The sequence below is a fragment of the Anolis carolinensis genome, unplaced genomic scaffold, assembly GCF_035594765.1.
Source record: "Anolis carolinensis isolate JA03-04 unplaced genomic scaffold, rAnoCar3.1.pri scaffold_15, whole genome shotgun sequence".
Classification (NCBI taxonomy): Eukaryota; Metazoa; Chordata; class Lepidosauria; order Squamata; family Dactyloidae; genus Anolis; species Anolis carolinensis.
Window position 1 is genome coordinate 7745435 of NW_026943826.1, and position 27139 is coordinate 7772573.

The following is a 27139-nucleotide window of genomic DNA, read 5'->3' on the forward strand; positions in this document are numbered from 1 at the left end:
GTTGTATACATGGACTGCTGCTATTTTATAACACCTCTTCTACTCCTTTTTGGGAAATGCCTTTTCCCCTTTTGTACAGGTTTTGTAAATAAACTGCTGTAGTTCGTAAGTATTGGACTCTGTGTGGTGGTGGGTGAAAAGGTGTTCCATGGCTAGAGTGCAACAAAACACTTCCATCTTTTGTCTATGCGCACCCACGCCAATGCGCCACAATTTTAGCCAAGGTTCACTTTGTTGTCACTCAGCAGCAGTGCCAGAGTGAAGATGAGGAAGAGGATTTTGGGTTACAGATGCAGGAGTCAGATGATGGGATGCAAGATGAATTCCAGGATGTTGTCATGGGGATGGAGAATCATGGAGTTACACAGGCTGGTTCAGAAGTGAAAAATTGTGCAGCCTGTGGATGACCTCCTGAACTAGCCTGTCACAGATGAAAACCAGGGAGACAGTCCCATGGGAGATAATGAGCTTGATTTGCCTCAGGTTCCTGTTCAGGTGCACGATAATGAGCTATTTGGCCTTGACAGTCAAGAAGCTCCATTGCTATCTCGGGCAGATTGTTTGCAATGGAAAGGAATGCCTCAGCATAGCCTGAGATTAGCTGGGAAACGGGAGGCCACTGAGGGGAAGAGAAATGCATTTTTGGGTTGCTTTTAAAACTGTGTTGGGAGACAAATCTCTGTCAAAGCAAATTCTCACTTCATCAGAGTGTATGGTCAATGTCTTCATGCTTTGGAAATTCTCCTGTTTGTGAATCCTTGTAACCTGTGGACTATTGTATCTTTGGGAATAGATTTTTGCTTTTTGTCTATGGATCGTTGGATTTATTGACTCTATTCTACAATTACTTTGGGAACTACATTGCCCCTAGACTGCCCCTACATTGGCAGTCTTCAGAAAGAACTTGAAGACCTGGCTGTTCCAATGTGCCTTCCCAGATTAATAGGAAATCTCCAATACCAAGTCCCATAAGCACTTTATTAGAACTAAGATGGTATATCGCACTCTGCACTTGCCCTAGAAGCCTTATATATCACCTGTCACATCAGCACTTTTAATCTTGTACCCATTATTCTGGCCTGGCCCAGTTTTATTGTGTTTTAGCGTATTGTTTATTGCTTGTTGTTTATACTGTTTTAATTGTTTTTAATTTGCCTTTTGTTTTGTATTGTTATATTATGTGTTGAGGCCTTGGCCTTTGTAAGCCGCATCGAGTCCTTCGGGAGATGCTAGCGGGGTACAAATAAAGTTTAAGTATTCTGCCTTGGTCAGACCACACCTGGAATACTGTGTCCAATTTTGGGCACCACAGTTGAAGGGAGATGTTGACAAGCTGGAAAGCGTCCAGAGGAGGGCGACTAAAATGATTAAGGGTCTGGAGAACAAGCCCTATGAGGAGCGGCTGAAAGAGCTGGGCATGTTTAGCCTGCAGAAGAGAAGGCTGAGAGGAGACATGATAGCCATGTACAAATACGTGAGGGGAAGTCATAGGGAGGAGGGAGCAAGCTTGTTTTCTGCTGCCCTGGAGACTAGGACACGGAACAATGGCTTCAAACTACAGGAAAGGAGATTCCACCTGAACATCAGGAAGAACTTCCTCACTGTGAGAAGGGCTGTTTGACAGTGGAACTCTCTCCCCGGGGCCGTGGTGGAGGCTCCTTCTTTGGAGGCTTTTAAGCAGAGGCTGGATGGCCATCTGTCGGGGGTGCTTTGAATGCGATTTCCTGCTTCTTAGCAGGGGGTTGGACTAGATGGCCCATGTGGTCTCTTCCAACTCTACTATTCTATGATTCTATGATTCTATAATAATAATAATAATAATAATAATAATAATAATAATAATAATAACAACTATATTTTTGCCTGCTTTGATATTATATATATACTAGCTGTGCCTGGCCACATATTGCTGTGGCGAAGTATGGTGGTATGGGAAATAAAGTATTGAGGTATTGGTGGTAGTTAAGGTAAAGGGTAATGGTTTTCCCCTGACATGAAGTCCATTATAAATGGGTTATTTAGCTGTGTGGAAGGGCCTTGAGTCTACACTGCCATATAATCCAGTTCAAATCAGATAATCTGTATTTTATAGGCAGTGTGGAAGAGGCCTAAGTGAGGCCTAACTCTGCCTGTCCCCTGGGCTGAGTGGGTTGCTAGGAGACCAACTGGGCGGAGCTTAGCCTTCTAACTGGCAGCAATTGGATAAAAACAATTATTCCTCTCCCTCTAATTAGGACTTTCTTTTTCTTTTCTTTTTGTTGTATGAACGCAGAGGCATGGATGAGGGGTTGTGCTGCCAAGTTTAGTGTTTCTGGGATGTGTAGTTTTGTTGTTTTGTCCTAGGCCGAAATTTCATTACCCTTTTATATATATAGACTGCTTTTGCTCAATAAAACTACAAAATACTATCTTCGGTGTGCGGCTTGGTGTCAATAGCAAGGTGAACTATTCTGAGGTGCGACACACTTACCTTGAATCTGGCACTGTCCGGAGCGCACCTTCTGGATCTCGATCCCCCGGATGGCACCGGACCTCACCATGACGCAGTCGTTGTCATAGGTCACCCCATCGTCGCCACACACCGGATCCCACTTTAAGGGGCAGCTCTCGGGTCGGGAGAGGAGCTCTGCGCGCCGGGTGCGAGGGTTGACCCGGCAAACGCGATTCATGTCATTGTGGGTGCTTTTGCAGGGGTCTTAACAAACAGAAAGGAGGGAGAGATGAGATGACCGAACAAAATATATTTTGTGCATCTAGATTTGTATTGACTCTTCTCTGCTTTACCTCCTTAACTACTTACGATTTTTTAACGGCAAACCCAGAAATCATTTTCTCACATCCATCCAATAACAATAACCATGAAAATGACAACTACTACTAACATTAGGATATTTCGATGTTCTTTCGAATGAATAGACCCAGTTGGATACTTAGCTTGTTACAACTACTGTACTTTATCAATGTCCCTCACCCTTGTTGATTTTAATTTTTAAATGAAACCTACCTGTCTTCCTTGATCGCCCTATATTTTATCCTTGAGCCCCATGTAGAGTCTGTACAGTTTTACCCTGACATATTTTGCACCATGCTCAGATTCAAACAACTTGATATGTTATGTTTTTATTGTTATATTGGTTTAAATTATGATTATTTTTTAATGTATGCTGATGTTGGGTTTGTCCCCATATGAGCCGCCCCAAGTCCCCTTGAGGAGATGGGAGCAGGATATAAAAATAAAGTTGTTGTTGTTGTTGTTGTTGTTGTTGTTGTTGTTATCGATCTCAAGGTCAGTCCTGATACTCCAGTTCTTATTTCCAGGCAGGAGATGAAGGTGCACATTTTTCAGTTTTTTTCGACCCTGGAAAGAACTACATGCTGATTTCCAATTGTTTTGAAGTGCAAACACTTCAGCCTGATTTTCAAGAGCTTTTCACCTGAACTTTGCAGAAAACATCCCCCAAATGTACTAAAATGAACCCAACCTCATGCGGTAAGTCCTTCAAAACTTCAGCACTCCCCAGAAAAGTTTTGCCAGAGACTTTCTCAAAATAACAGGAGAGCGCTGGCAGGACTGCTGATTGACAGGTCGGCGGTTCAAATTCAGGGAGAACGGGCGAGCTCCCTCTGTCAGCTCCAGCTCCCTGTGCGGAGACATGAGAGAAGCCTCCCACAAGGATGGAAAAACATCAAACATCCGGGCAATGTATCCTGGGCAACATCCTTGCAGACGGCCAATTCTCTCACACCCGAAGCGATTTGACACAAAAAAAAAAATGCTACGAGCTGTGTCCGGCCACGCATTGCTGTGGTATAGTCTGGTGGTTAGGATCCCTCTGGTTAGGAAGCAGCCTGGCTTTGAAGCTGCAAGGCTGTTCAGTGCTATTCAAGATGGCCAATGGAGGATCCCTCTGGTTAGGAAGCAGCCTGGCTTTGAAGCTGCAAAGCTGTTCAGTGCTATTCAAGATGGCCAATGGAGGATCCCTCTGGTTAGGAAGCAGCCTGGCTTTGAAGCTGCAAGGCTGTTCAGTGGTATTCAAGATGGCCAATGGAGGATCCCTCTGGTTAGGAAGCAGCCTGGCCTTGAAGCTGCAAGGCTGTTCAGTGGTATTCAAGATGGCCAATGGAGGATCCCTCTGGTTAGGAAGCAGCCTGGCTTTGAAGCTGCCAGGCTGTTCAGTGGTATTCAAGTTGGTAAGCAATTGGGGATTTTCTGTTATTTAGACTTTATTTTTCTAGGTTTTTTTATTGAAAGACATAGACTGGATGACTATGTCTTTTGTGGCCAAATTTGGTGTGATTTGGTTCAGTGGTTTTATTGTTTACTCCATGGGAAAAATGCACATTACATTTTTATCTATATAGATTGTTTTTATGACTTTTTATGATTTTAATGTATATTGTAATTTGCACATATAGTAGAGTCTAACTTATCCAAGATTCGCTTATCCAAGGTTCTGGATTATCCAAGGCATTTTTGTAGTCAATGTTTTCAATATATCGTGATATTTTGGTACTAAATTCGTAAATACAGTAATTACAACATAACTGCGCATTGAACTACTTTTTCTGTCAAATTTGTTGCATAACATGATGTTTTGGTGCTTAATTTGTAAAATTGTAACCTTATTTGATGTAAGGTTGATGAAGGGACGGCCCATGCAATGTTTTGTTGTGCCAGCTGTCAGCTCTAGTTTGTAGTGCAGTTTTCTTGTAATGGTTTTTTTGTCTGCTGTGCTTTGAGGAGTTTCTGATTTTTGACTTGAATCAAAGCAGGTTCTTCACTTTGCTGTACATATTCTTAATCTTATTATTATTTTAAACATGTAAACATGTCAAAACAAGCATATAAAAAAAACAATAAAACATAGTCAACCAACCAATGCCCAAGGCACAATTAGCATATTCGAGAATGGTGTCAAGCAACAGAATTTATATATGTGCAATCTTGCAAATGTAAAAATGCAGTCAATAAATTAATAGGGAGGAAGCTATCATGGTCCTAGGACCGATCCACATGTGGCAATGTGACAAAACTCCCAAACCCATCCGGTGAGCAGGTGGGGATCAGCAGAGCTCCGGCTCCTGCCGGTCTAATCCGGGTTTATCCGGATCACCTTCCATTCACCGCTTGGGTGCTCTTATCAGAATGCTAAAGAGACCGGGCTGCTTATTGGATAATCCCCTTCTCTTTGCTGGGGCGTTTCCAGAACCCTGGCAGGTAACACCTGGGAAGAATCAGTCTGCTTCCATCCCATTAGCAACCGAAAGACACACAATTTGGGCGAGAAATAGTGCTTCCCTGCTATCCTCTTGTTTGATTTTTAATCCTTAGTGCTCTGAAAACCATACATTCCTACCTAGCCCTTCCGAAAGTGGTGCTGATGAGGGACAAAGGATTAGCGCATCACCATGGAGACTGGAAGAGTTACATATGTAGATGGGGAAATGGCTCTTTAACCCTGCAGATAAGCACAGCCGAGGAAAGAAGACGGCATCTGGATCCAGATTTTTTTGGGGAGGCCGTTCTCAGATATTTTTGGTTTTAACTCGTGAAATGGAGCTTTGTTTTTGTTCCTAACCAATAATTTCAGCTTCACAGCAACAAGCTACAAACATGAATCAATCAGGGGCAGCTAACGACTCTGAACAAAGGATTCCCCCAGGCCAGGATGTGAGGCTGGGAAGTCCGTTTAATGCAAACAAAGGTGATTAATGACAACATTCACACTGGCCTCCAATAGATTAGAGTTCTTTCCCCCCACCCAGGAACTTCCAAAGGTCATGTGGCCACTGGCATGACTGTATGAAGCGCCGTTACCTTCCCGCCGGAACAGTACCTATTGATCTACTCACATTGGCATGTTTTCGAACTGCTAGGTTGGCAGCAGCTGGAGCTAACGGCGGCCGCTCACACCGCTCCCGGGGTTTGAACCTGGATGCAAGGGGCAGAGTTTGGTGGGGGAGGAGTTGCCAAGCTCATTCATCGCTATGATAAGTGCCTAGATTTGAATGGCGACTATGTTGAGAAGTGGGATTTGGGTGTGGCTTTCAACTGCATATGGTAAATGTTTTCTCCTATACTTTTTGAGGGTGTAAGCGGCAGAGTTTGGTAGGGAAAGAGTTGCCAAGCTCATTCATCGCTGAGTGCCTATATTTGAATGGTGACTATGTTGAGAAATGGTATTTGGGTGTGGCTTTCAACTGCATATGGTAAATGTTTTCTCCTATACTTTTTGAGGACGCAAGCAGCAGAGTTTGGTGGGGAAAGAGTTGCCAAGCTCATTCATCGCTGAGTGCCTATATTTGAATGGTGACTATGTTGAGAAGTGGTATTTGGGTCTGGCTTTCAACTGCATATGGTAAATGTTTTCTCCTATACTTTTTGAGGGTGTAAGCGGCAGAGTTTGGTAGGGAAAGAGTTGCCAAGCTCATTCATCGCTGAGTGCCTATATTTGAATGGTGACTATGTTGAGAAGTGGTATTTGGGTCTGGCTTTCAACTGCATATGGTAAATGTTTTCTCCTATACTTTTTGAGGGTGTAAGCGGCAGAGTTTGGTAGGGAAAGAGTTGCCAAGCTCATTCATCGCTGAGTGCCTATATTTGAATGGTGACTATGTTGAGAAATGGTATTTGGGTGTGGCTTTCAACTGCATATGGTAAATGTTTTCTCCTATACTTTTTGAGGACGCAAGCGGCAGAGTTTGGTGGGGGAGGAGTTGCCAAGCTCATTCATCACTATGATAAGTGCCTAGATTTGAATGGCGACTATGTTGAGAAGTGGTATTTGGGTCTGGCTTTCAACTGCATATGATAAATGTTTTCTCCTATACTTTGTTCATTTTTAATTCCAAAACGTAACCTACTTTCTGGATAACCCTCATACATGTTAATCCTCAATTCGCTTCTGACACAATAAATAAAATCTCTGTCCTAAATCCATGTTACCACATATGACAGTCGCATTTGCCAAAAATGAAAATAAAAATGAACTAACCGCAAGGGCCATCGAACTTCTTGAAGATGTTTTCCTGCTTGTCGCAAGCGTGTCTGTTGAGGTGGCACTCGCTGCGGTAATCCTTGCCGTCGCTGCCACACACCGTGTTCTCGGGAACGCCGCTGCAGGAAGATGGGCAGATGCATTTGGCCGACTGTCCGTCACTTGAGCGGGCACAGGTGCTGCCAAAGCTGCACGTCACGTCCGCACAAGGATCCTTTGAACCTGGATCAGGAAGGGGAACAAGAAAGATGAGAAAACGGCATGATAGACCTGGCAGCCGAAAGGAATAGCCTTCAAGAATTTAGTGCTTCGGATATGGCCCATCAGCAGGGGAAACTGTGTTGTGATCAATGAGATAATTTTAGATTACCGTATATAGTCGAGTATAAGCCGACCCTAATATAAGCCAAGGCACCTAATTTTACCACAAAAAACTGGGGAAACTTATTGACTCGAGTATAAGCCGAGGGTGGGAAATGTAGCAGCTACGGGTCAATTTCAAAATGAAAATAGATCCCAATGAGATTATAGTGAGGCATCAGTAGGTTGAAGGTTATTGAATATTTACCGTGTTTCAAACAAAAACAGTAAATTAGCTCTGTAAGTGGAAAAGTAGGGTCAACAAAAACAATATGATATTAACAATAACATAATAATAATAATAATAATAATAATAATGACAGTTGCATTGATGAAATTGAATATTGCCGCTCTGAGTCCGGGGTGGAAATAGAGCAGGGTAATAATAATAATAATAATAATAATAATAATAATAATAATAATAATAATGATGCTGGGAGGTGGTACTTGAAGCATAAGTTCCAATGAATCATTTGGGCCACATAGTTGTGCCTCTGTTTGTAGTCTGTCTGTGCGATTTTCTTACAGAAACTATTGATCATCTCCTCAGCTGCTGTAAGAAAATCGCACAGACAGACTACAAACAGAGGCACAACTATGTGGCCCAAATGATTCATTGGAACTTGTGCCTCAAGTACCACCTCCCAGCAGCAAAGAACTGGTGGGATCACAAACCTGAAAAAGTATTGGAAAATGAGCAACGCAAAGATACTGTGGGACTTCCAAATCCAGACTGACAAAGTTCTGGAACACAACACACCAGACATCACAGTTGTGGAAAAGAAAAAGGTTTGGATCATTGATGTCGCCATCCCAGGTGACAGTCGCATTGACGAAAAACAACAGGAAAAACTCAGCCGCTATCAGGACCTCAAGATTAAACTTCAAAGACTCTGGCAGAAACCAGTGCAGGTGGTCCCGGTGGTGATGGGCACACTGGGTGCCGTGCCAAAAGATCTCAGCCGGCATTTGGAAACAATAGGCATTGACAAAATTATGATCTGCCAGCTGCAAAAGGCCACCCAACTGGGATCTGCACGCATCATCCAAAAATACATCACACAGTCCTAAACGCTTGGGAAGTGTTCGACTTGTGATTTTGTGATATGAAATCCAGCATGTCTATCTTGTTTGCTGTGTCATACAATAAAATAATAATAATAACTTCATTTGCATCCCACCCTATCTCTCCACTGGGACTCAGGCCCGCTTCCAACATAGTAACAAGCAAACATTCAATGCCTACATAAACAATGCAGAGCTAGATATAGATCTATCATTATATATACTAATTTCACATATGCATTTCCCCCGAAACCTTTGCAAATCCTCTATAAATATATGTGTGCAGTTCCCTCCTGAAATATTTGCAAGCCCTATACATTTATGTTTATATCTATCTAGAAGTGTGCGTGTGCATTTCCCCTGTAATATTTGCAAGTCCTATATTCATATCTATCTATCTAGACATCTCTCTCTATATAGATAATTATATCTGTATAGGATTTGCAAAGACTTGTAAACATGTGAGGTAAACATTCATATACAGTAGAGTCTCACTTATCCAACACTCGCTTATCCAACGTTCTGGATTATCCAACGCATTTTTGTAAATGTTTTCAATAAATCGTGATATTTTGGTGCTAAATTCGTAAATGCAGTAATTACTACATAGCATTACTATGTATTGAACTACTTTTTCTGTCAAATTTGTTGTATAACATGATGTTTTGGTGCTTAATTTGTAAAATCATAACCTAATTTAATGTTTAATAGGCTTTTCCTTAATCTTTCCTTATTATCCAACATATTTGCTTATCCAACATTCTGCTGGCCCGTTTATGTTGGATAAGTGAGACTCTACTGTATCTATCTAGAAGTGTGCATGGGCATTTCCCCTGCAATATTTGCCAGTCCTATATTCATAGATATCTATCTAGACATCTCACTCTATATAGATAATTATATCTATATAGGATTTGCAAAGACTTGTAAACATATGAGATGAAAATTCATATATATATAAATGTATACACATAGATACAGAAATCTCTAGGTATCTATATGTATATAGGATTTGCAAAGACTTATAAGGGGGAAATTCATATATAAAATTAATGTAGATAGATAAATAGATAGATAGATACAAATATAAAGGCACATAGGGATTGCAAAGGCTTGTAGGGGGAAATGCCTATATATCTGTAGCAGAGAGTGACAAATATTTCAGGGGAAAATGCTTTTATAAGATTAATGGGTATAATATATATAGAGAGAGAGAGCTGTGCCCGGCCACCCGTTGCTGTGGCGAAGTCTGGTGGTATGGGAAATAAAGTATTGAGGAATTGGTGGTAGTTAAGGTAAAGGGTAAAGGTTTTCCCCTGACATTAAGTCCATTATAAATGGGTTATTTAGCTGTGTGGAAGGGCCTTGAGTCTACACTGCCATATAATCCAGTTAAAATAAGATAATCTGTATTTTATAGGCAGTGTGGAAGAGGCCTAAGTGAGGCCTAACTCTGCCTGTCCCCTGGGCTGAGTGGGTTGCTAGGAGACCAAGTGGGCGGAGCTTAGCCTTCTAACTGGCAGCAATTGGATAAAAAAAATTATTCCTCTCCCTCTAATTAGGACTTTATTTTTCTTTTCTTTTTGTTATATGAACGCAGAGGCATGGATGAGGGGTTGTGCTGCCAAGTTTAGTGTTTCTGGGATGTGCAGTTTTGTTGTTTTGTCCTAGGCCGAAATTTCATTACCCTTTTATATATATATATAGATGTATACACATAGATACAGATATACAGGCATATGGAAATCTCTAGATATCTATATGTATATAGGATTTGCAAAGACTTATGAAAGGGAAATTCATATATAAAATTAATGTAGATAGATACAAATATAAAGGTACATAAGGAATGCAAAGGCTTGCAGGGGGAAATGCCTATATATCTGTAGCAGTGATTGACAAATATTTCAGTGAAAAACGCTTTTATAAGATTATATATATATATATATTCTTCCTGACCTGCAAGGGCTTCTTTCCCTTTTCAAAACATTCCCTTGGTTAAGAGCGAGGGAGGCTTTGGAAAAGTAAACACTGATAAGGGAGGGGAAGAGGAGAGATAAATAGATCATATATTGCAGGCATCCATTCACATGTCAGTCCCTCCTTCCTTCCTTAGCACTACTCTGTGTTCCTACTGCTCAAGGGAGTACATTTCCATTCTTGACTACTTGCATTCTTTCAAAAGACACAGATTTCTTAATGAGGATTTTGTAGGTTACTAGGTCATGCAACTAGGTGTGACGTGAGCATGGGAGCTGGAAGAAAGGCTATTGATGCCACCAAGGGATTGCTTTGTCTCTGTGAAATAAGACAAAAACAATGTCATTCTGCAAGGGGAAAAGAGAAAACGAGTCCTTGAAAGAAAGGATAAATAATCTCGGATTCCTTAAACCTTACTCTCCCATTCTAAGATCAAATGGTAGGCACCCACTGGACCCCAGTGCTTCCTTCACAATTTGTGTTCTTCCTTCTCTCCTGTAGCATAAAACTCTATCTTGAGCAAGCTTTGGGTGCCACTAAGAGTTGCATAAGGACCTTCAACACAAGAGGCACTCCAAGTGGCCAGATACTAGTCAAAGGACATTTAGTATAATGCCAAGTTTGTGTTTTCAAATACATTACAACTTGTATCCTTAGTTCGCTTCTGACACGATAAATAAATAAAGTGAGCCTATAGCTTAGAAGGCTTCAGTGTGGGAGGTCCTCAGTGTTAGTAGGCCTCAGTGTGAGAAGGCCTGGTGTGAGAAGCTTTGGTGAGAAGCTCCAGGTTGAAGACCTCATGTGTGAAGCTCGAGGCTGAAGACCTCATGTGTGAAGCTCCAGGTTGAAGACCTCATGTATGAAGCTCCAGGTTGAAGACCTCCTGTGTGGAGCTCCAGGTTGAAGACCTCATGTGTGAAGCTCCAGGTTGAAGACCTCCTGTATGAAGCTCCAGGTTGAAGACCTCATGTGTGAAGCTCCAGGTTGAAGACCTCATGTGTGAAGCTCCAGGTTGAAGACCTCATGTGTGAAGCTCCAGGTTGAAGACCTCATGTGTGAAGCTCCAGGTTGAAGACCTCATGTGTGAAGCTCCAGGTTGAAGACCTCATGTGTGAAGCTCCAGGTTGAAGACCTCATGTGTGAAGCTCCAGGTTGAAGACCTCATGTGTGAAGCTCCAGGTTGAAGACCTCATGTGTGAAGCTCCAGGTTGAAGACCTCATGTGTGAAGCTCCAGGTTGAAGACCTCATGTGTGAAGCTCCAGGTTGAAGACCTCATTGTGAAGTTCCAGGTTGAAGACCTCATGTGTGGAGCTCCAGGTTGAAGAACTCATGTGTGAAGCTCCAGGTTGAAGACCTCATGTGTGAAGCTCCAGGTTGAAGACCTCATGTGTGAAGCTGCAGGTTGAAGACCTCATGTGTGAAGCTGCAGGTTGAAGACCTCATGTGTGAAGCTCCAGGTTGAAGACCTCATGTGTGAAGCTCCAGGTTGAAGACCTCATGTGTGAAGCTCCAGGTTGAAGACCTCATATGTGAAGCTCTAGGTTGAAGACCTCATGTGTGAAGCTCCAGGTTGAAGACCTCATGTGTGGAGCTCCAGGTTGAAGACCTCATGTGCGGAGCTCCAGGTTGAAGACTTCATGTGTGAAGCTCCAGGTTGAAGATCTCATGTGTGAAGCTCCAGGTTGAAGACCTCGTGTGTGAAGCTCCAGATTGAAGACCTCATGTGTGAAGCTCCAGGTTGAAGACCTCATGTGTGAAGCTCCAGGTTGAAGACCTCATGTGTGAAGCTCCAGGTTGAAGACTTCATATGTGAAGCTCCAGGTTGAAGACCTCATGTGTGAAGCTCCAGGTTGAAGACCTCATGTGTGAAGCTCCAGGTTTAAGACCTCATTGTGAAGTTCCAGGTTGAAGACTTCATGTGTGAAGCTCCAGGTTGAAGATCTCATGTGTGAAGCTCCAGGTTGAAGCCCTCATGTGTGAAGCTCCCGGTTGAAGAACTCATGTGTGAAGCTCCCGGTTGAAGAACTCATGTGTGAAGCTCCAGGTTGAAGACCTCATGTGTGAAGCTCCAGGTTGAAAAACTCATGTGTGAAGCTCCAGGTTGAAGAATTCATGTGTGAAGCTCCAGTCTGAAGGCTGCTGTGTGTAAAGCTACTATTTGAAGCTCCTGTGTACGTTCAGTGTGAGAGGAGGCTCTGTGAGAGCAAAGCTGTTTATTTGCATGAGAAAGAAGCCCAGCGTGGAAACAAAGAAGGAAGTACAAAGAACTTTATTTGCATTACGGGAACCTTGTTTTTGCAAATAGTGCAACCATATTATTTTGCTACAAAAGAAAAGCCCCCTAAGAAAGAGATAACATTGGTTTGTGTGTTTATGTTCATTTTCTCACTTTTGGCTACTGGCGCTGGGTCATGCTGCTGCTATTAAGTTACTCTGCTGTGTATTTATGGGGAGAGTCTTTTGTTAATAAACCCACTCGTCCAACACTTTCTGCCTTGAAACCTGAAGTTCCTGGATGAGGAATCTGTCTCTCCGTCTCTGTCTCTGCTAGTGCCACTCCCACTTTCTTCATAACAATAGGGTCCATCAGGACCTGTCTTCAATCTACTCTTTGCAAAACACACACGCATAACACCCGGACACTGATGCACGGAACCCGAAGTAGGTCATTTTCTGGAGAGGCCCCGCGAAGGAGACTAATGAACCCTCCCCGGCAGCGTGGCACGCACCAGCTGCAAGCGAAGAGCTGCACAAATGAAACTTCCCCGCGCGGCATCTCTCTGAGTAAATTAACGTGACCTTTTTTCCTCCCTCCCCTGAAGACGAGGCTCGGGCTCACAATAAATCTGAGCTTCCCCCCTTTTGCTGGGGGCTGCAGTCGGAAGCTGGGGAGGGGAAGGAAGACAGGGTGTCAATGTGATTTATTTAAAATAATAATAGGAGACTAGTACGATGGAGGAAAGTGACAAATGAAAGAGGAAGGGGGAAACAATTAAATAAATAAAGGGGCTTATAAATAACACAGGCGTTGGACCATCCTGGTTGAATGGAGAGCAGCTTCTTGATGTCTCTCTCTTTCTCTCTCTAATTACATTTTCCTTGCAATACGTTAAGAGCATCTTGTTGACTGGGCACTTACGATCTTGTGGAAAATCTTCTTTTGGCTTTTTAAGAATGGGCTACAGCAGCAAAAGCCTCCGTAACCATGGCAAAATAAATGCAGAGTTGTCCGCAGAGTCTGTTATAAAAGTTGACTTTTCCCCACAACAAACATGGAAGTAGTGGCTGAGATCCCACGAAAGGCATGTCAGTCCTTGGAAGGGCTCACACAGATAGTTCCAGGGAAACGCTTTATTGAAATCCGTCAATATGAACACAAAGCTAGCACTAACCCTAACCCAACCTGACAAGGCATGACAACAAGCCTCCTGAGTGTTGCTTCTCCTTCCTTGTGGACCGCAAGAACTAAAATATGGTCCGCAGCCTCACCATTACTACCCCATTGTAACGAGAGCGACTGATCTCGTGAAACCCTCTTATAATGTTAATGTGGGATTTGTGTATTGGTAGTGTTTAAATGAAATTTGTGTCTTGCCTGTATTGCATACTGATTGCATCATCCAGAGTGTACTATAGTCTGGAAAGAGTTAATTGCTGAGAAGCTGTGATGTCCTTGATGTGTGGCTGGAACTGGGGAGTATCCAGACACAAAGTGTGTGTGTGCATTGCTGATTGCATCAGATCTGTTCTGTTCAGTTCTGTTCTGAGTTGAATCGAGTGCTGTCTGCTGAGTGCTGTGTCCATTGTCTGCAAGTCTGTTTGTCTTTATTACTGCTTACAGTAAAACTTGTATATAGTTTTACCATCGTCTCTGATGTCTCTTCGTGCTGCGTTCCTCGGACTCCATCCAACTGCTGCTGCGCTGCGTAAATTACTCTGACATATAATACCAAGGCAATGGGGGTGTCGGGAGGGTAGAGGCTGACTACCCACAAAAGGCGTTACAACAAGCCTCCTGACTGCTGCTTCTCCTCCTCCTCCCTTGTGGACCGCAAGAACTAAAATATGGTCCGCAGCCTCACCATTACTACCCCACTGCAACGAGAGCGACTGATCTCATGAAAACCCCTTATAACACCAAGGCAATGGGGGTGTCGGGAGGGTAGAGGCTGACTACCTACAAAAGGCGTTACAACAAGCCTCCTGACTGCTGCTTCTCCTCCTCCTCTCTCCCCCTGAGCGGAGCCATTCCATGTGGCGCCTTGGTGTCTTCGTTTTTAGGGTTATTTGGGGTGCTGATTCAGAAAATTGCATTGGATAGACCACATCAGCTCTAGATTATTAAATATGGTTTTCTATGGGTAAGGAGATGGCGACTACTGGATGGCATATGTTCTGTATCAGAAACTAGAGCTGATGTGTTCTATCCAATGCAATTTTCTGAATCAGCACCCCAAATAACCCAACTGAATCTAAAGTTGACCAAAAAATGATTCGTAACCCTTCTGGTACTAATGTTGGAGAGTGGTCCCTGGTCAATAATAATAATAATAATAATAATAATAATAATAATAATAATTATTATTATTATTATTATTATTATTATTTAAATCCCCTGTGGAATGGACCAGAGGATTATCCATCCCTCAAATTTACTCTTTCAGGTGTTTCTTTCGCTCTCTTTTTTCTTTTCTTTTTCTCCTTCCCTGCTTTATCTTGTCTTCTCTTCCTATTTCTTCCCTAATCTCGGTTTTCTCTTTTCCCCTTTCTTTCCCTACTGCCGGCTTGGATACTCTCAATGTATCCAAGCCCTTCCTTATTTTATGTATGTTTGGAAAAAAAACTTTATGCAATAAAGACACACACACACACACATATATATATAATTTATTTATTACAATACTTATATCCCGCCCTTCTCACCCATTGGGGACTCAGGGTGGCTTACAATAAAACACAATATAAAAATATTACAGACAATTCAATCAATACAATCAATTCAATTAAATACATTAAACATTGATAAAAATCTATATATAAAAGAGTGATGGCATCAGGGCAGCGGACAAAACAACAAAACTACAGGCCCCCCAACCTCGAAATTTGACAACACAACCCATCATCCACGGCTCTAGGTTGATACAACAAAAAGAAAAGAAAAATAAAGTTCTAATTAGAGGGAGAGGAATAATAGTTTTTATCCAATTGCTGCCAGTTTGAAGGCTAAGCTCCACCCACTTGGTCTCCTAGCAACCCACTCAGCCCAGGGCACAGGCAGAGTTAGGCCTCACTTTGGCCTCTTCCACAGATTATCTAATTTGCGCTGGATTATATGGCAGTGTAGACTCAAGGCCCTTCCACACAGCTATACAACCCATTTAGAATCTTATATTATCTGCTTTGAACTGGATTATCTTGACTCCACACTGCCATATAATCCACTTCAGTGTGCATACTAAACATAAAGCCAACCATACAACAGACATTCAATACCACCACTACCTCAACAATTTCTCACCAACACCACCAGACAACGCCACAGCAACGCGTGGCCGGGCACAGCTAGTATACATATAAATATACAATTGGCACATTTCGAGTCTGATTTTATATATATATATACACACACACACACACACACACGTAGGTTTTCATGCGATATGCTGTGTGTCTAAACATTTCATTATTGATGTACGTGTCTGTATCTCTTATATCGGGTTGGTTCAACCTCCGTTTTGCTAAGAAAACTGAATTACTGTGTCGCGAAATGATGTGTGTCTAAAAAGTGTGCCATTAACATGAAGTGTTTGGAAAGCTCTGACCTTGAGTCTCTTTTTCAGCCCAGGAGACGACAGAACTTTGGGTCAAGAAGGGGAGACATGAAAATATATGTGCCACTACTTACCACAAGCTCCTTTACTGATGACCTTGATCCTGCGCTGTTGGTTGCACTGAGCCTTCTCCAGCTCACATTCGTTGCTGTAGGTGGAATAATCTGAGCCGCAGACGGGAGCCACCACCGAAGGACAGGTGGTCTTCTTGCATACACATACGCCTTGGGACGAGTCTGTGGGGCTCCTTTCACACACGGCACCAAACCCACATAACACTCCGCGACACACTGTGGGTACAGAGAAAAAAAGGTGTTAAATCTAGCAAAGAGAAAGAGAGTTAAATAAACTAGGTGTCTTGTGCTAAAAGAGGGAAAACAGAGGTGTTACGTTAACCTTCATCTTTCTTATTAAAGGGTTAAGTTCCCAGTTTTTATGTCTCCGGAGAAAAGAATGGAAACCTTAAGGCCATTAAACCCAAATAGATGTTGAACCGAGACCTGAACAAGTCAAACCCAACTTCTCGTGCTCAAGGGTAAACTCTCAGTGTCTATGAAATGGGAGCAATGGGTTTCCTCGCAGGGCTCCTATGAAGGTTGCTTTGAATGCAAAAGACAAAAAGCTGTCAATCAACGTCCGCCATATTTGGAGGCAACGGAACAACGGTCCAACTCTGTTCAAGACAATTTCACCTGGGAGGAGAAGTCGATACTCATTAACACGCACTTGCTTTGCATGTCAAACAACCCAGGCTTAATATTCTCAAGGAAGACAGCAAGGAAAAATTATTCAGAGGAATCACAAAACATTTAGGGGAAAGGATGGGAAGAATATTATTTTACGGCACTCACTATAACCTGCAATGTCATTGGAGGGAGGGCTGTTGGTGTCTCCTGAGTAGTGGGAGCTTTAGTTATTTGTGGAAGTGGGAGCTTGTCCGTGTAAGTGGACAACCCAGCCACACACACATACATAGTTTCATTTTATTATGTGTCTAGATATTTGCTTCTCATGGGCCTCCTGATTTGCAAAGGAACGTATCCTGAAAGTCATCTACTCAATCTTTTGGTCAACACAGGAACTCCACTGCAGGATGCCCCAACAACGTCCAGAATGATGTCTACTAGACATGGCCAAAAAATCGTTTTGAATCGTATATCGGAATTATTTCGGATTGTTCTCACTTTTTGATACGCATTCCGAGACATTGTCTCACAACGCAACCAACAATGTAATTCAAACCATTGTTGGCCCATTGTCCAATTGTCTCTTAATGTTTCGTTAATTCCCCCCCCCCCCATTTTAAAAAAATATATATTTTTAAAAATATTTTAATTTTTTTGTTTGTTTCTGCAACCTACCTTGAATGGGAGCTTAGCGCAGCCTAACATGGCTGCCGCTCCCCGGCCAATAAGAAGCTTCCACGATGGACGCAAAGGTGGGGGCCAACGTCCTCTGCGTCCACATGGAAGATTGCCATACAAGCCCGGTGTGTAGCGATTGTGCATGCGCGTCCGCCATTTTAGAAACATTTAGAATCATTACGAATTTTCGGAAATATCTGAAATTTTTGGGTAAAATAATAATAATAATAATAATAATAATAATAATAATAATAAAACTTTATTTATATACCGCCCTATCTCCCGGATGGTTTAGAGTCATAAAAGCAACACAACATTACATAACAACATAACACACATTATTAAACAAGGTAAAATAGTACAATTATAACGATAAATCACACTTACATGACCAGATCAAGGGAACCATAAACCCAATATATTAAAATGTATCATTTTAGGATAGGGAAATCTTGTGCAATGTATTCAGGCTCAGAAAAAAAATCGGAAATACTTTCTATATCGAAGTGCCAGTGCCCCCTACTTTAGAAACGAGAATTGAAACTTTTTTTCATCGATCGGACATGCCTAATGTCTACCAAACCTTCTGAGAGGGCGGATCTCACAACAGTTTGTTCCAGAGCCAAGCATTATAATAATTAAAAGTTTCTCTTATGTTGAGAAATCTGGTTCCTCTGTAATTTCCATCCATGAGTTGTAGCCTTGCCCATTGAAAGATCAGAGAGGTCTGCTCCTCTTTGTCAAAATGGTAGAAGACCAAGAAATTGGATACTGTCTCCACCTAAGCTTTATCATGGCCACTGAATGTCAGCCGCGTTCTGAACATCAACTAATTCCCTGTTTCAGGTTTTAAGAAAAATCACGAGCCATCAATATCACGCCTATCTCCTTCTTCCAGGGATTATTCGTTTCCTTCGCCAATGTTGTCCTTGTTGTTTATCTACTCGAGAATGGATGCCCTGCCTTTCCTATCTAAGCCCGAGGCAGTTAATGACAAGATAAATGTAAGCAAGCGCATGACGGTGCCTTTCGATAATCAATAAGGCACTCAATTAGCATTCCCCCCAAGTCCACAGACTCGGCTCAATAAAAGCCATAATTAGCATTGATCACACACAGCTTCCTCATCACAGGTAGTTTTGCAAACCAAATGATGGTGGGACAGGATGTGATGGGGAAACCAATGCACTGACTTGTGAGATCTAGACTGGGTGAACATGGAGATCGCTCTAAGTGAGCTCTTGAAAGCTATAGGACTCAAAGCAGGCTCACACAGGCAGTTACATGGAAATGCTTTATTGAAGATAAATGATAAGGGCCATATGGCTAGGAGGATAGGTTTTATGGCCTGCTCTGGTTTTTCAAGCCTGGGAAAGGACTACATAACAGATACATGTGAATATGGAAAGGGGGGGAGGTAGGAGGTGGATATACTCGGGGTTGTTGGATTATGGTTGTATGTGTATGAAATGTAAATCAAGTGTTTTCTGCTGTTGAGCAAAAGTGTATTTTTCAGTAATGAAACAGTTAACAGCAGGCTAGTTTTGACTGACAGCCTGTTGTGATTGCTATGACCTATCAGGCATGACTTCCGGCCTTTGGGGGTCGGAACTTCCTCCGGACTGAGGAATGTGTTTTATCTTATCTGTCCTGTTCGGCGTGAGCATTCGCTGAAGATGGACTATGAATGCTATGCTCTGAAGCCGAGAAATGCAACTGTAAATAGTAATGTAAATAAAGTTTAACAACAGTTGATTTTCAATTGACCCCTTCGCCTGCTGGAGTGTTTCTTGACCAGTGCTGATTCTCCGCATGGGAATACAGTCTGGAGAAGAAGGTGAGACCAGGATGATGAATTTTGGAATCCACTCTGCAGCCCATCATCCCCATGACAGGGGTTTGGCGGGAATAGGTTAGTTCTAGCTTTGTTTTCAACTTGAAAAGAACTTATTCCCACCAAACCCCGAGTATATCCACCTCCTACCTCCCCCCCTAAAGGGGGCAGGGCCTACCTTTCTAACCAGCAACCAGGGTTGAAAACAGCTCTTCCTTGTTCTCTAATTTGGACTTTATTTTCCAGGGTTTTTTTTTGTTTGAAAGACATAGATTGGATGACTATGTCTTCTGTGGCCAAATTTGGTGTGATTTGGTTCAGTGGTTTTGTTGTTTACTCAGTCCTACAAATGTACATTACAGTAGAGTCTCACTTATCCAAGCTAAACGGGCCGGCAGATTGTTGGATAAGCGAATATGTTGGATAATAAGGAGAGATTAAGGAAAAGCCTATTAAACATCCAATTAGGTTATGATTTTACAAATTAAGCACCAAAACATCATGTTATACGACAAATTTGACAAAAAAAGTAGTTCAATACACAGTAATGCTATGTGGTAATTACTGTATTTACGAATTTAGCACCAAAATATCATGCTGTATTGAAAACATTGACTACAAAAATGTGTTGGATAATCCAGAACGCTGGGTAAGCGAGTGTTGGATAGGTGAGACTCTACTGTATATAGATTTATTTACAGTATTTATATTTCACCCTTCTCACCCCGAAGGGGACTCAGGGCGGGTTACAATGCACATATACATGGCAAACATTCAATGCCATCAGACATATCTATATATATAAAAGGGTAATGGAATCACGGCACCGGACAAAACAACTAAACTAAACGCCCAACAACCTTGAAAATTGACAGCACAACCTCTCATCCACGCCTCTACGGTCATACAACAAAAAGAAAAGAAAAAATAAGGCCTAGCAACAGCAACACGTGGCCGGGCACAGCTAGTAACATATATAGACAGACACAGAGGTAATTTAACATTTTCCAGCTTCCGGCTTCAATAAATTAATTATTATTATTATTATTATTATTATTATTATTATTATTATTATTAGCTTCTGGCTTCATGAGGGTATGCTCGATTCTGGCCACAAGAGGAGCTGCCACTTCACCATCCACTTGTGACACCGAGTCCTTGATGGAGTACTTCCTCATTTCCGAATATTGCTGGAAGGTTTTATGGTGTTTTAAATTTGTTAAATTAGCCTTCCCGCATAAAGCGGTACCTAGCTTTCCTACTAAACAGATGGAACTGTATTTTGGGCTGCATAGGTCAACAGCAAGCTAGACTATTAATGGTCAGGAGCTCACTCCAACCCGGGCTGGCTTCGAACTCATATAGTGATTTATTGCAGCTGGCTACTAACCAACTCCACCACAGCCCGGTTGTGTTTTTGTGGCGCTTTTGAAGCAAGTAGTTTCTATGGCACCAGGTTATTGATTATCCAAATGGGAACTAAAGACAACAGAGATACTCAACAAAATCTATATATATAAATGAGTGATGGCATCGCGGCGACCAACAAAACAACAAAACTACAGGCTCCCCAACCTCGAAATTTGACAACACAACCCATCATCCACGCCTCTAGGTTGATACAACAAAAAGAAAAGAAACAAAGTCCCAATTAGAGGAAGAGGAATAATTGTTTTTATCCAATAGCTGCCAGTTAGAAGGCTAAGCTCCACCCACTTGGTCTGCTGACAGAAGGCTAAGCTCTGCCTACTTCTTCTCCTAGCAACCCACTCTGCCCAGGGCCTCAGTTTTGCTGTTTAGTTTAAATTAGAAATGGTCAGAACATTACAGAGTCATCTCTGGCTGCTTGAGAGTTTGTATTAATACTATGACAGTTGGCTCTCATTTAACCGGCACCTGTGGGGAGCGGTCGATGTCGGATAACTGAGAGGTGACTAATAACAGCATGCACACTTGCCACACCGAGACTATTCAGTGTATTCCAGCTCACCAAACTAGGATTGCAATAGGAAGAAAACGGTCATACTTTGCGGCTGCAAGGCTATTCACTGCTAATCCACCTGGCCAACAAACAAATCCAAAAAGCCACAGCAACGCGTGGCCGGGCACAGCTAGTACCAACTATTGAACTATTAAAACCCAAAGCCATGCACTAAAGAGTCCTAAAGAAAGCTGTTAAGTTCATGCTTGTACAGTAAAGGACCAGAGAGTTGAATCATACATGCTCAGTAAATAAATAAAAAACATGTCAAGGGACAACGTTGTTGTGGCCACACATAGTTACCACGGGATGACATGACTGAGCCCAAACATGCATACTAAGGAACCCAACTGATAAGCCCATTAAAGGCCTACAAAACTGAACACATACAAAGCAATTGACCTCATAAATCTACATTTCAGAGCTCAAACATATCACTTGGATTGCTATCCAGACCAATCTCCTTCTTGACATGAGAATGCCAAACTTCAACCACGATGCCTGCTTTCACTCTCCCCTCTTCTGCCAGAGTTTTCCTCTTCTTTACATAGTTAAATACAATTTCTAAAGCAAAACCTGCAACCATTTATAACAAATTGCTCCAAGTCTTTATTTAAAGAGCCTGCTCTGCTTTTTTAAAAAAATCTTTGCCAGGTAAACAAAAAAAATAAGTGAGAGAGAGAGACATCACAAATCAATCTTTGGTTGTTAAAAAAGGCTCCTTAATGCCTGGCAGCATTTCAAGCAGAATGGTTGACTTGTTGGTTTTACCTGTGGTGCTGTATGTTGTCGTTCGTTGTTTTCATTTTTAATATGTTTGTACTTTATGTTTTATTAACTGCATTTTGCTCTGGGAGCTTTTGGTGGTATTGGATGCTACTGGATGCATGCTTTTTAAAAATACAAAGAGAAAAAGAGATATAGTGGTTTGAGTTCTGGACAAGGGAGTCGAGGAGACCAGGTTTCACTTACTCGGCTGTGGAAACCCACTTGGTGACCTTGGGCAAGTCAGACTTTCTCAGTCTCTGAGGAACTCTCTTTGAACAAATACTGCAAGGAAAAATCTCACTATAAAGTCAACCTTAGGGTTGTCATAACTCAGAAATGACATGAAGGCACACAATACACACAACAAATACACTCACTGCTCGGAGAACTCAACCTTGGCATGAAAAGTATGGCATGAGTCACGGATGCTTCTGAAGAACCATGTTAGACACCTATCTCAATTCACACTGTAGTCCTTCAGATGTTGTTTGAGTCCAACTCCCATCCAAAGGCAATTTTTGACCAGCTACATCTGGAAGGCCCACCTTGGGTTTCATAGGAAATCTGCTACAAAACAGGAGCTTTTTTGTTGAGTTCCAGGGTCAGAGAAGGAGGTAGTGAAAACAGAAAAATGACTTACCTCAGAGGAGTGTGCTTGCTCCATCAATGTTTAACATTTACACAAATGACAACCAATTTCCAGAAGGGATAGAGAGTTTTATCTATGCTGACGATCGTGCCATCACCGCCCAAGCAGGGAGCTTTGAAATGGTTGAACAGAAGCTCTCTGAAGCTTTAGGTACTCTTACTGCCTATTTCAGGGAAAACCAGCTGATTCCTAATTCATCTAAAACACAGACCAGCCATTTCCAGAAGGGACAGAGAGTTTCATCTATGCTGACGATCATGCCATCACTGTTCAAGCAGAGAGCTTTGAAATGGTTGAACAGAAGCTCTCTGAAGCTTCAGGTGCTCTTACTGACTATTACAGGAAAACCAGCTGATTCTTAATCTACCCAAAATGCAGACATGTGCTTTTAATAAAAGAACACACAAGCATCTCGAGCTCTGAGGATGATCTGGGAAGGAATCCCACTGGAGCCATGCGCACAACAAAACACCTGGGAGTCACTCTGGACTGTGCTCTGACTTATAAGAAGCACTGCTTGAATGTCTAGCAAAAAGTGGATCCCAGAACTAATATTAAACAATAGCTGACCGGCACAACCTGGGAGTTGAACAGAAGCTCTCTGAAGCTTTAGGTGGTCTTACTGCCTATTTCAGGGAAAACCAGCTCATTCCCAATCCATCTAAAATGCAGATGTGTGCTTTTCATCTTCAGAACAGACAAGCATCTTGAGCTCTGAGGATGACCTGGGAAGGAATCCCACTGGAGCATTGCAGAACACCAAAACACCTGGGAGTCACTCTGGACTGTGCTCTGATTTATAAGAAGCATGGCTTGAATGTCAAGCAAAAAGTGGATCCTAGAACTAATATTAAACGATAGCTGACCGGCACAACCTGGGAGTTGAACAGAAGCTCTCTGAAGCTTTAGGTGCTCTTACTGCCTATTACAAGGAAAACCAGCTGATTCCTAATCCATCTAAAATGCAGATGTGTGCTTTTCATCTTCAGAACAGACAATTATCTGGGAAGGAATCCCACTGGAACATTGCAGCACTCCAAAATACCTAAGAGTCACTCTGGACTGTGCTCTGACTTATAAGAAGCACTGCTTGAATGTCAATCCTAGAAATAATATCATACGATAGCTGATTGGCACAACCTGGGGATCACAACCAGACATAGTAAAGACATTTGCCCTTGCGTTTTGCTACTCTGCTGCTGAATATGCATGCCTAGTGTGGAATACATCTTACTACGTTAAAACAGTGGTTGTGTTAATGAGACATGCTACATTTTTGCAGGATTATGCCCTACACCACTGGAGAAATTATACTGTTTAGCCCTTATTGCACCACCTGACATCCATCAGGAAGAAGCAGCCAGCAATGAAAAGACCAAGGCATTGACATCTCTGGCCTATCTTCTGTTTGCATATCAGCCAGCATGGCAATGCCGTAAATCGAGAAATAGCTTTTAAGATCTACAGATATACTCGCAGGAACACCTCAGCAAGCGAGAGTCCAAAAGTGGCAGGTTAAAATCCGGAATTCCTTGTCGGTGCAAGATGTTGCCACAGTTTTAGAAAGTTTTAATATTTACTTCAGCATTTACCTTTGTCATTTTAGCATATAAATGTTTTATATTGTTTTAACTACCATACTCAATACTGTGTTTTAGCCTTGTTCTTCACTGTGTTTCTTAATATCTAATTGTATACGTTTCTATTCTGATGCTTGTACATCTTCTGTTGCTGGTCATCAACTGTAATAAATAAATATATAATGGTTCACGACTTGGAAGGCACTGAACAGACGGTGCTTTGGTACCATGAGGTGCAAAGCCAATCATAAGAAACGCAGTCACAAAGTGGAGTGTGGAGAAGAGCAAACCACAGACCACTTACTACAATGCAGTCTGAGCCTTGCCATATGCCCAAGGGAGGATTTTCTTACAGCGACACCAGAGGCACCAAGTGGCCAGCTTCTGCTCAAAGGACATTTAGTATAATGCCAAGTTTTTAAACTTTGCGGTTTTTTATACACACTATAACTGTATTCTCAATTTACTTCTGACACGATAAATAAATACCTAACTGAATTCAGTATTGTCCTTCGGATGTAGTTGGATTCCAACTCGAATCCAATAGCAACTTTTGTCCAGCTACATCTGGAAGGCCACCTTGAGTTTACACCAGTGATTCCCAAAGTGGGTGCTACCACCCCCTGGTGGGTGCTGCAGCGATCCCGGGGGGCGGTGATGGCACCTATTAGGACACGGAGCGTGGCTTCTTCCCAAGAGCCCAAGACAGGGCTGGAATCTATACCTCTCCTGAGGCGCTTGTTGGGACACAGAGGGCGGAGCTAGAGAAGGGGGCGGGGCCTCTTTCCAAGAGCCTGAGACAGGGCTGAGCCTCTATACCTCTCCTGAGGTGCTTGTTGGGACACAGAGGGCGGAGCTACAGAAGGGGGCGGGGCCTCTTTCCAAGAGCCTGAGACAGGGCTGAGCCTCTATACCTCTCCTGAGGTGCTTGTTGGGACACAGAGGGCGGAGCTAGAGAAGGGGGCGGGGCCTCTTTCCAAGAGCCTGAGACAGGGCTGAGCCTCTATACCTCTCCTGAGGCGCTTGTTGGGACACAGAGGGCAGAGCTAGAGAAGGGGGCACGGCCTCTTTCCAAGAGCCTGAGACAGGGCTGAGCCTCTATACCTCTCCTGAGGTGCTTGTTGGGACACAGAGGGCGGAGCTACAGAAGGGGGCGGGGCCTCTTTCCAAGAGCCTGAGACAGGGCTGAGCCTCTATACCTCTCCTGAGGTGCTTGTTGGGACACAGAGGGCGGAGCTAGAGAAGGGGGCGGGGCCTCTTTCCAAGAGCCTGAGACAGGGCTGAGCCTCCATACCTCTCCTGAGGCGCTAGTTGGGACACAGAGAGCAGAGCTAGGGAAGGGGGCACGGCCTCTTCCCAAGAGCCTGAGACAGGGCTGAGCCTCTATACCTCTCCTGAGGTGCTTGTTGGGACACAAAGGGCGGAGCTAGAGAAGGGGGCGGGGCCTCTTTCCAAGAGCCTGAGACAGGGCTGAGCCTCTATACCTCTCCTGAGGTGCTTGTTGGGACACAAAGGGCGGAGCTAGAGAAGGGGGCGGGGCCTCTTTCCAAGAGCCTGAGACAGGGCTGAGCCTCTATACCTCTCCTGAGGCGCTAGTTGAAACACAGAGGGCGGAGCTAGGGAAGGGGGCGGGGCCTCTTTCCAAGAGCCTGAGACAGGGCTGAGCCTCTATACCTCTCCTGAGGCGCTAGTTGGGACACAGAGGGCGGAGCTAGGGAAAGGGGCGGGGCCTCTTTCCAAGAGCCTGAGACGGGGCTGAGCCACTATACCTCTCCTGAGGCGCTAGTTGGGACACAGAGGGCGGAGCTAGGGAAGGGGGCGGGGCCTCTTTCCAAGAGCCTGAGACGGGGCTGAGCCACTATACCTCTCCTGAGGCGCTAGTTGGGACACAGAGGGCAGAGCTAGGGAAGGGGGCGCGGACTCTTCCCAAGAGCGTGAGACAGGGCTGAGCCTCTATACTTCTCCTGAGAGGCCGTTTAGGACTAAATGGCGGGGCTGGGGTGGGGGCGGGGCCTCTTCCCAAGAGCGTGAGACAGGGCTGAGCCTCTATACCTCTCCTGAGAGGCCGTTTAGGACTAAATGGCGGGGCTGGGGTGGGGGCGGGGCCTCTTCCCAAGAGCGTGAGACAGGGCTGAGCCTCTATACCTCTCCTGAGAGGCCGTTTAGGACTAAATGGCGGGGCTGGGGTGGGGGCGGGGCCTCTTCCCAAGAGCGTGAGACAGGGCTGAGCCTCTATACCTCTCCTGAGAGGCCGTTTAGGACTAAATGGCGGGGCTGGGGTGGGGGCGGGGCCTCTTCCCAAGAGCGTGAGACAGGGCTGAGCCTCTGTATACCTCTCCTGAGGCGCTTGTTAGAACACGGGGGCACGAGGTCCAGCCCCGTCAGGCACTTGGGAAGAGGCCCCTCCCCCTCCTCTAGCCCCGCCCCCTTTGTTCTGGCAAGTGCCGCAGGACAGGGATAGAAGCTCAGCCCTGCCTCAGAGCTCGTAACGCTGAGTAATATATTTTCTGGAATAGGGGAGATAGGCCAAATAAGTTTGGGAACCACTGGTTTACACTTATGGTGGTGTCTCCTCAAGACACCACCATTTCATACCCAAAATTACATAAAGATGTCAGGGATTGAATTTGGGTTGTTTCCGCATACAAAGCAGGAGCTCTGCTACCGAGCGATGACCCTTCCCAATCGCAATGTTCACCAGAAGATTCTTTCCAAATAATTTTAGACC

At 43.5% G+C, this 27139-nt stretch overlaps 1 protein-coding gene across 11 annotated transcripts in view; it reads right to left on the bottom strand.

Moving 5' to 3' along the window:
• agrn (agrin) overlaps nucleotides 1-27139 on the bottom strand; it is a 471015-nt gene that overhangs the window by 146932 nt on the left and 296944 nt on the right. For all 11 annotated transcript variants that reach the window (XM_062965817.1, XM_062965814.1, XM_062965810.1 and 8 more), the window contains 3 exons: nucleotides 16310-16525; nucleotides 6996-7220; nucleotides 2471-2695 (listed from right to left, as the gene is read on the bottom strand). In XM_062965817.1, coding sequence (XP_062821887.1) covers nucleotides 2471-2695; nucleotides 6996-7220; nucleotides 16310-16525 — 666 coding nt within the window. The remainder of the gene's footprint in view (nucleotides 1-2470; nucleotides 2696-6995; nucleotides 7221-16309; nucleotides 16526-27139) is intronic.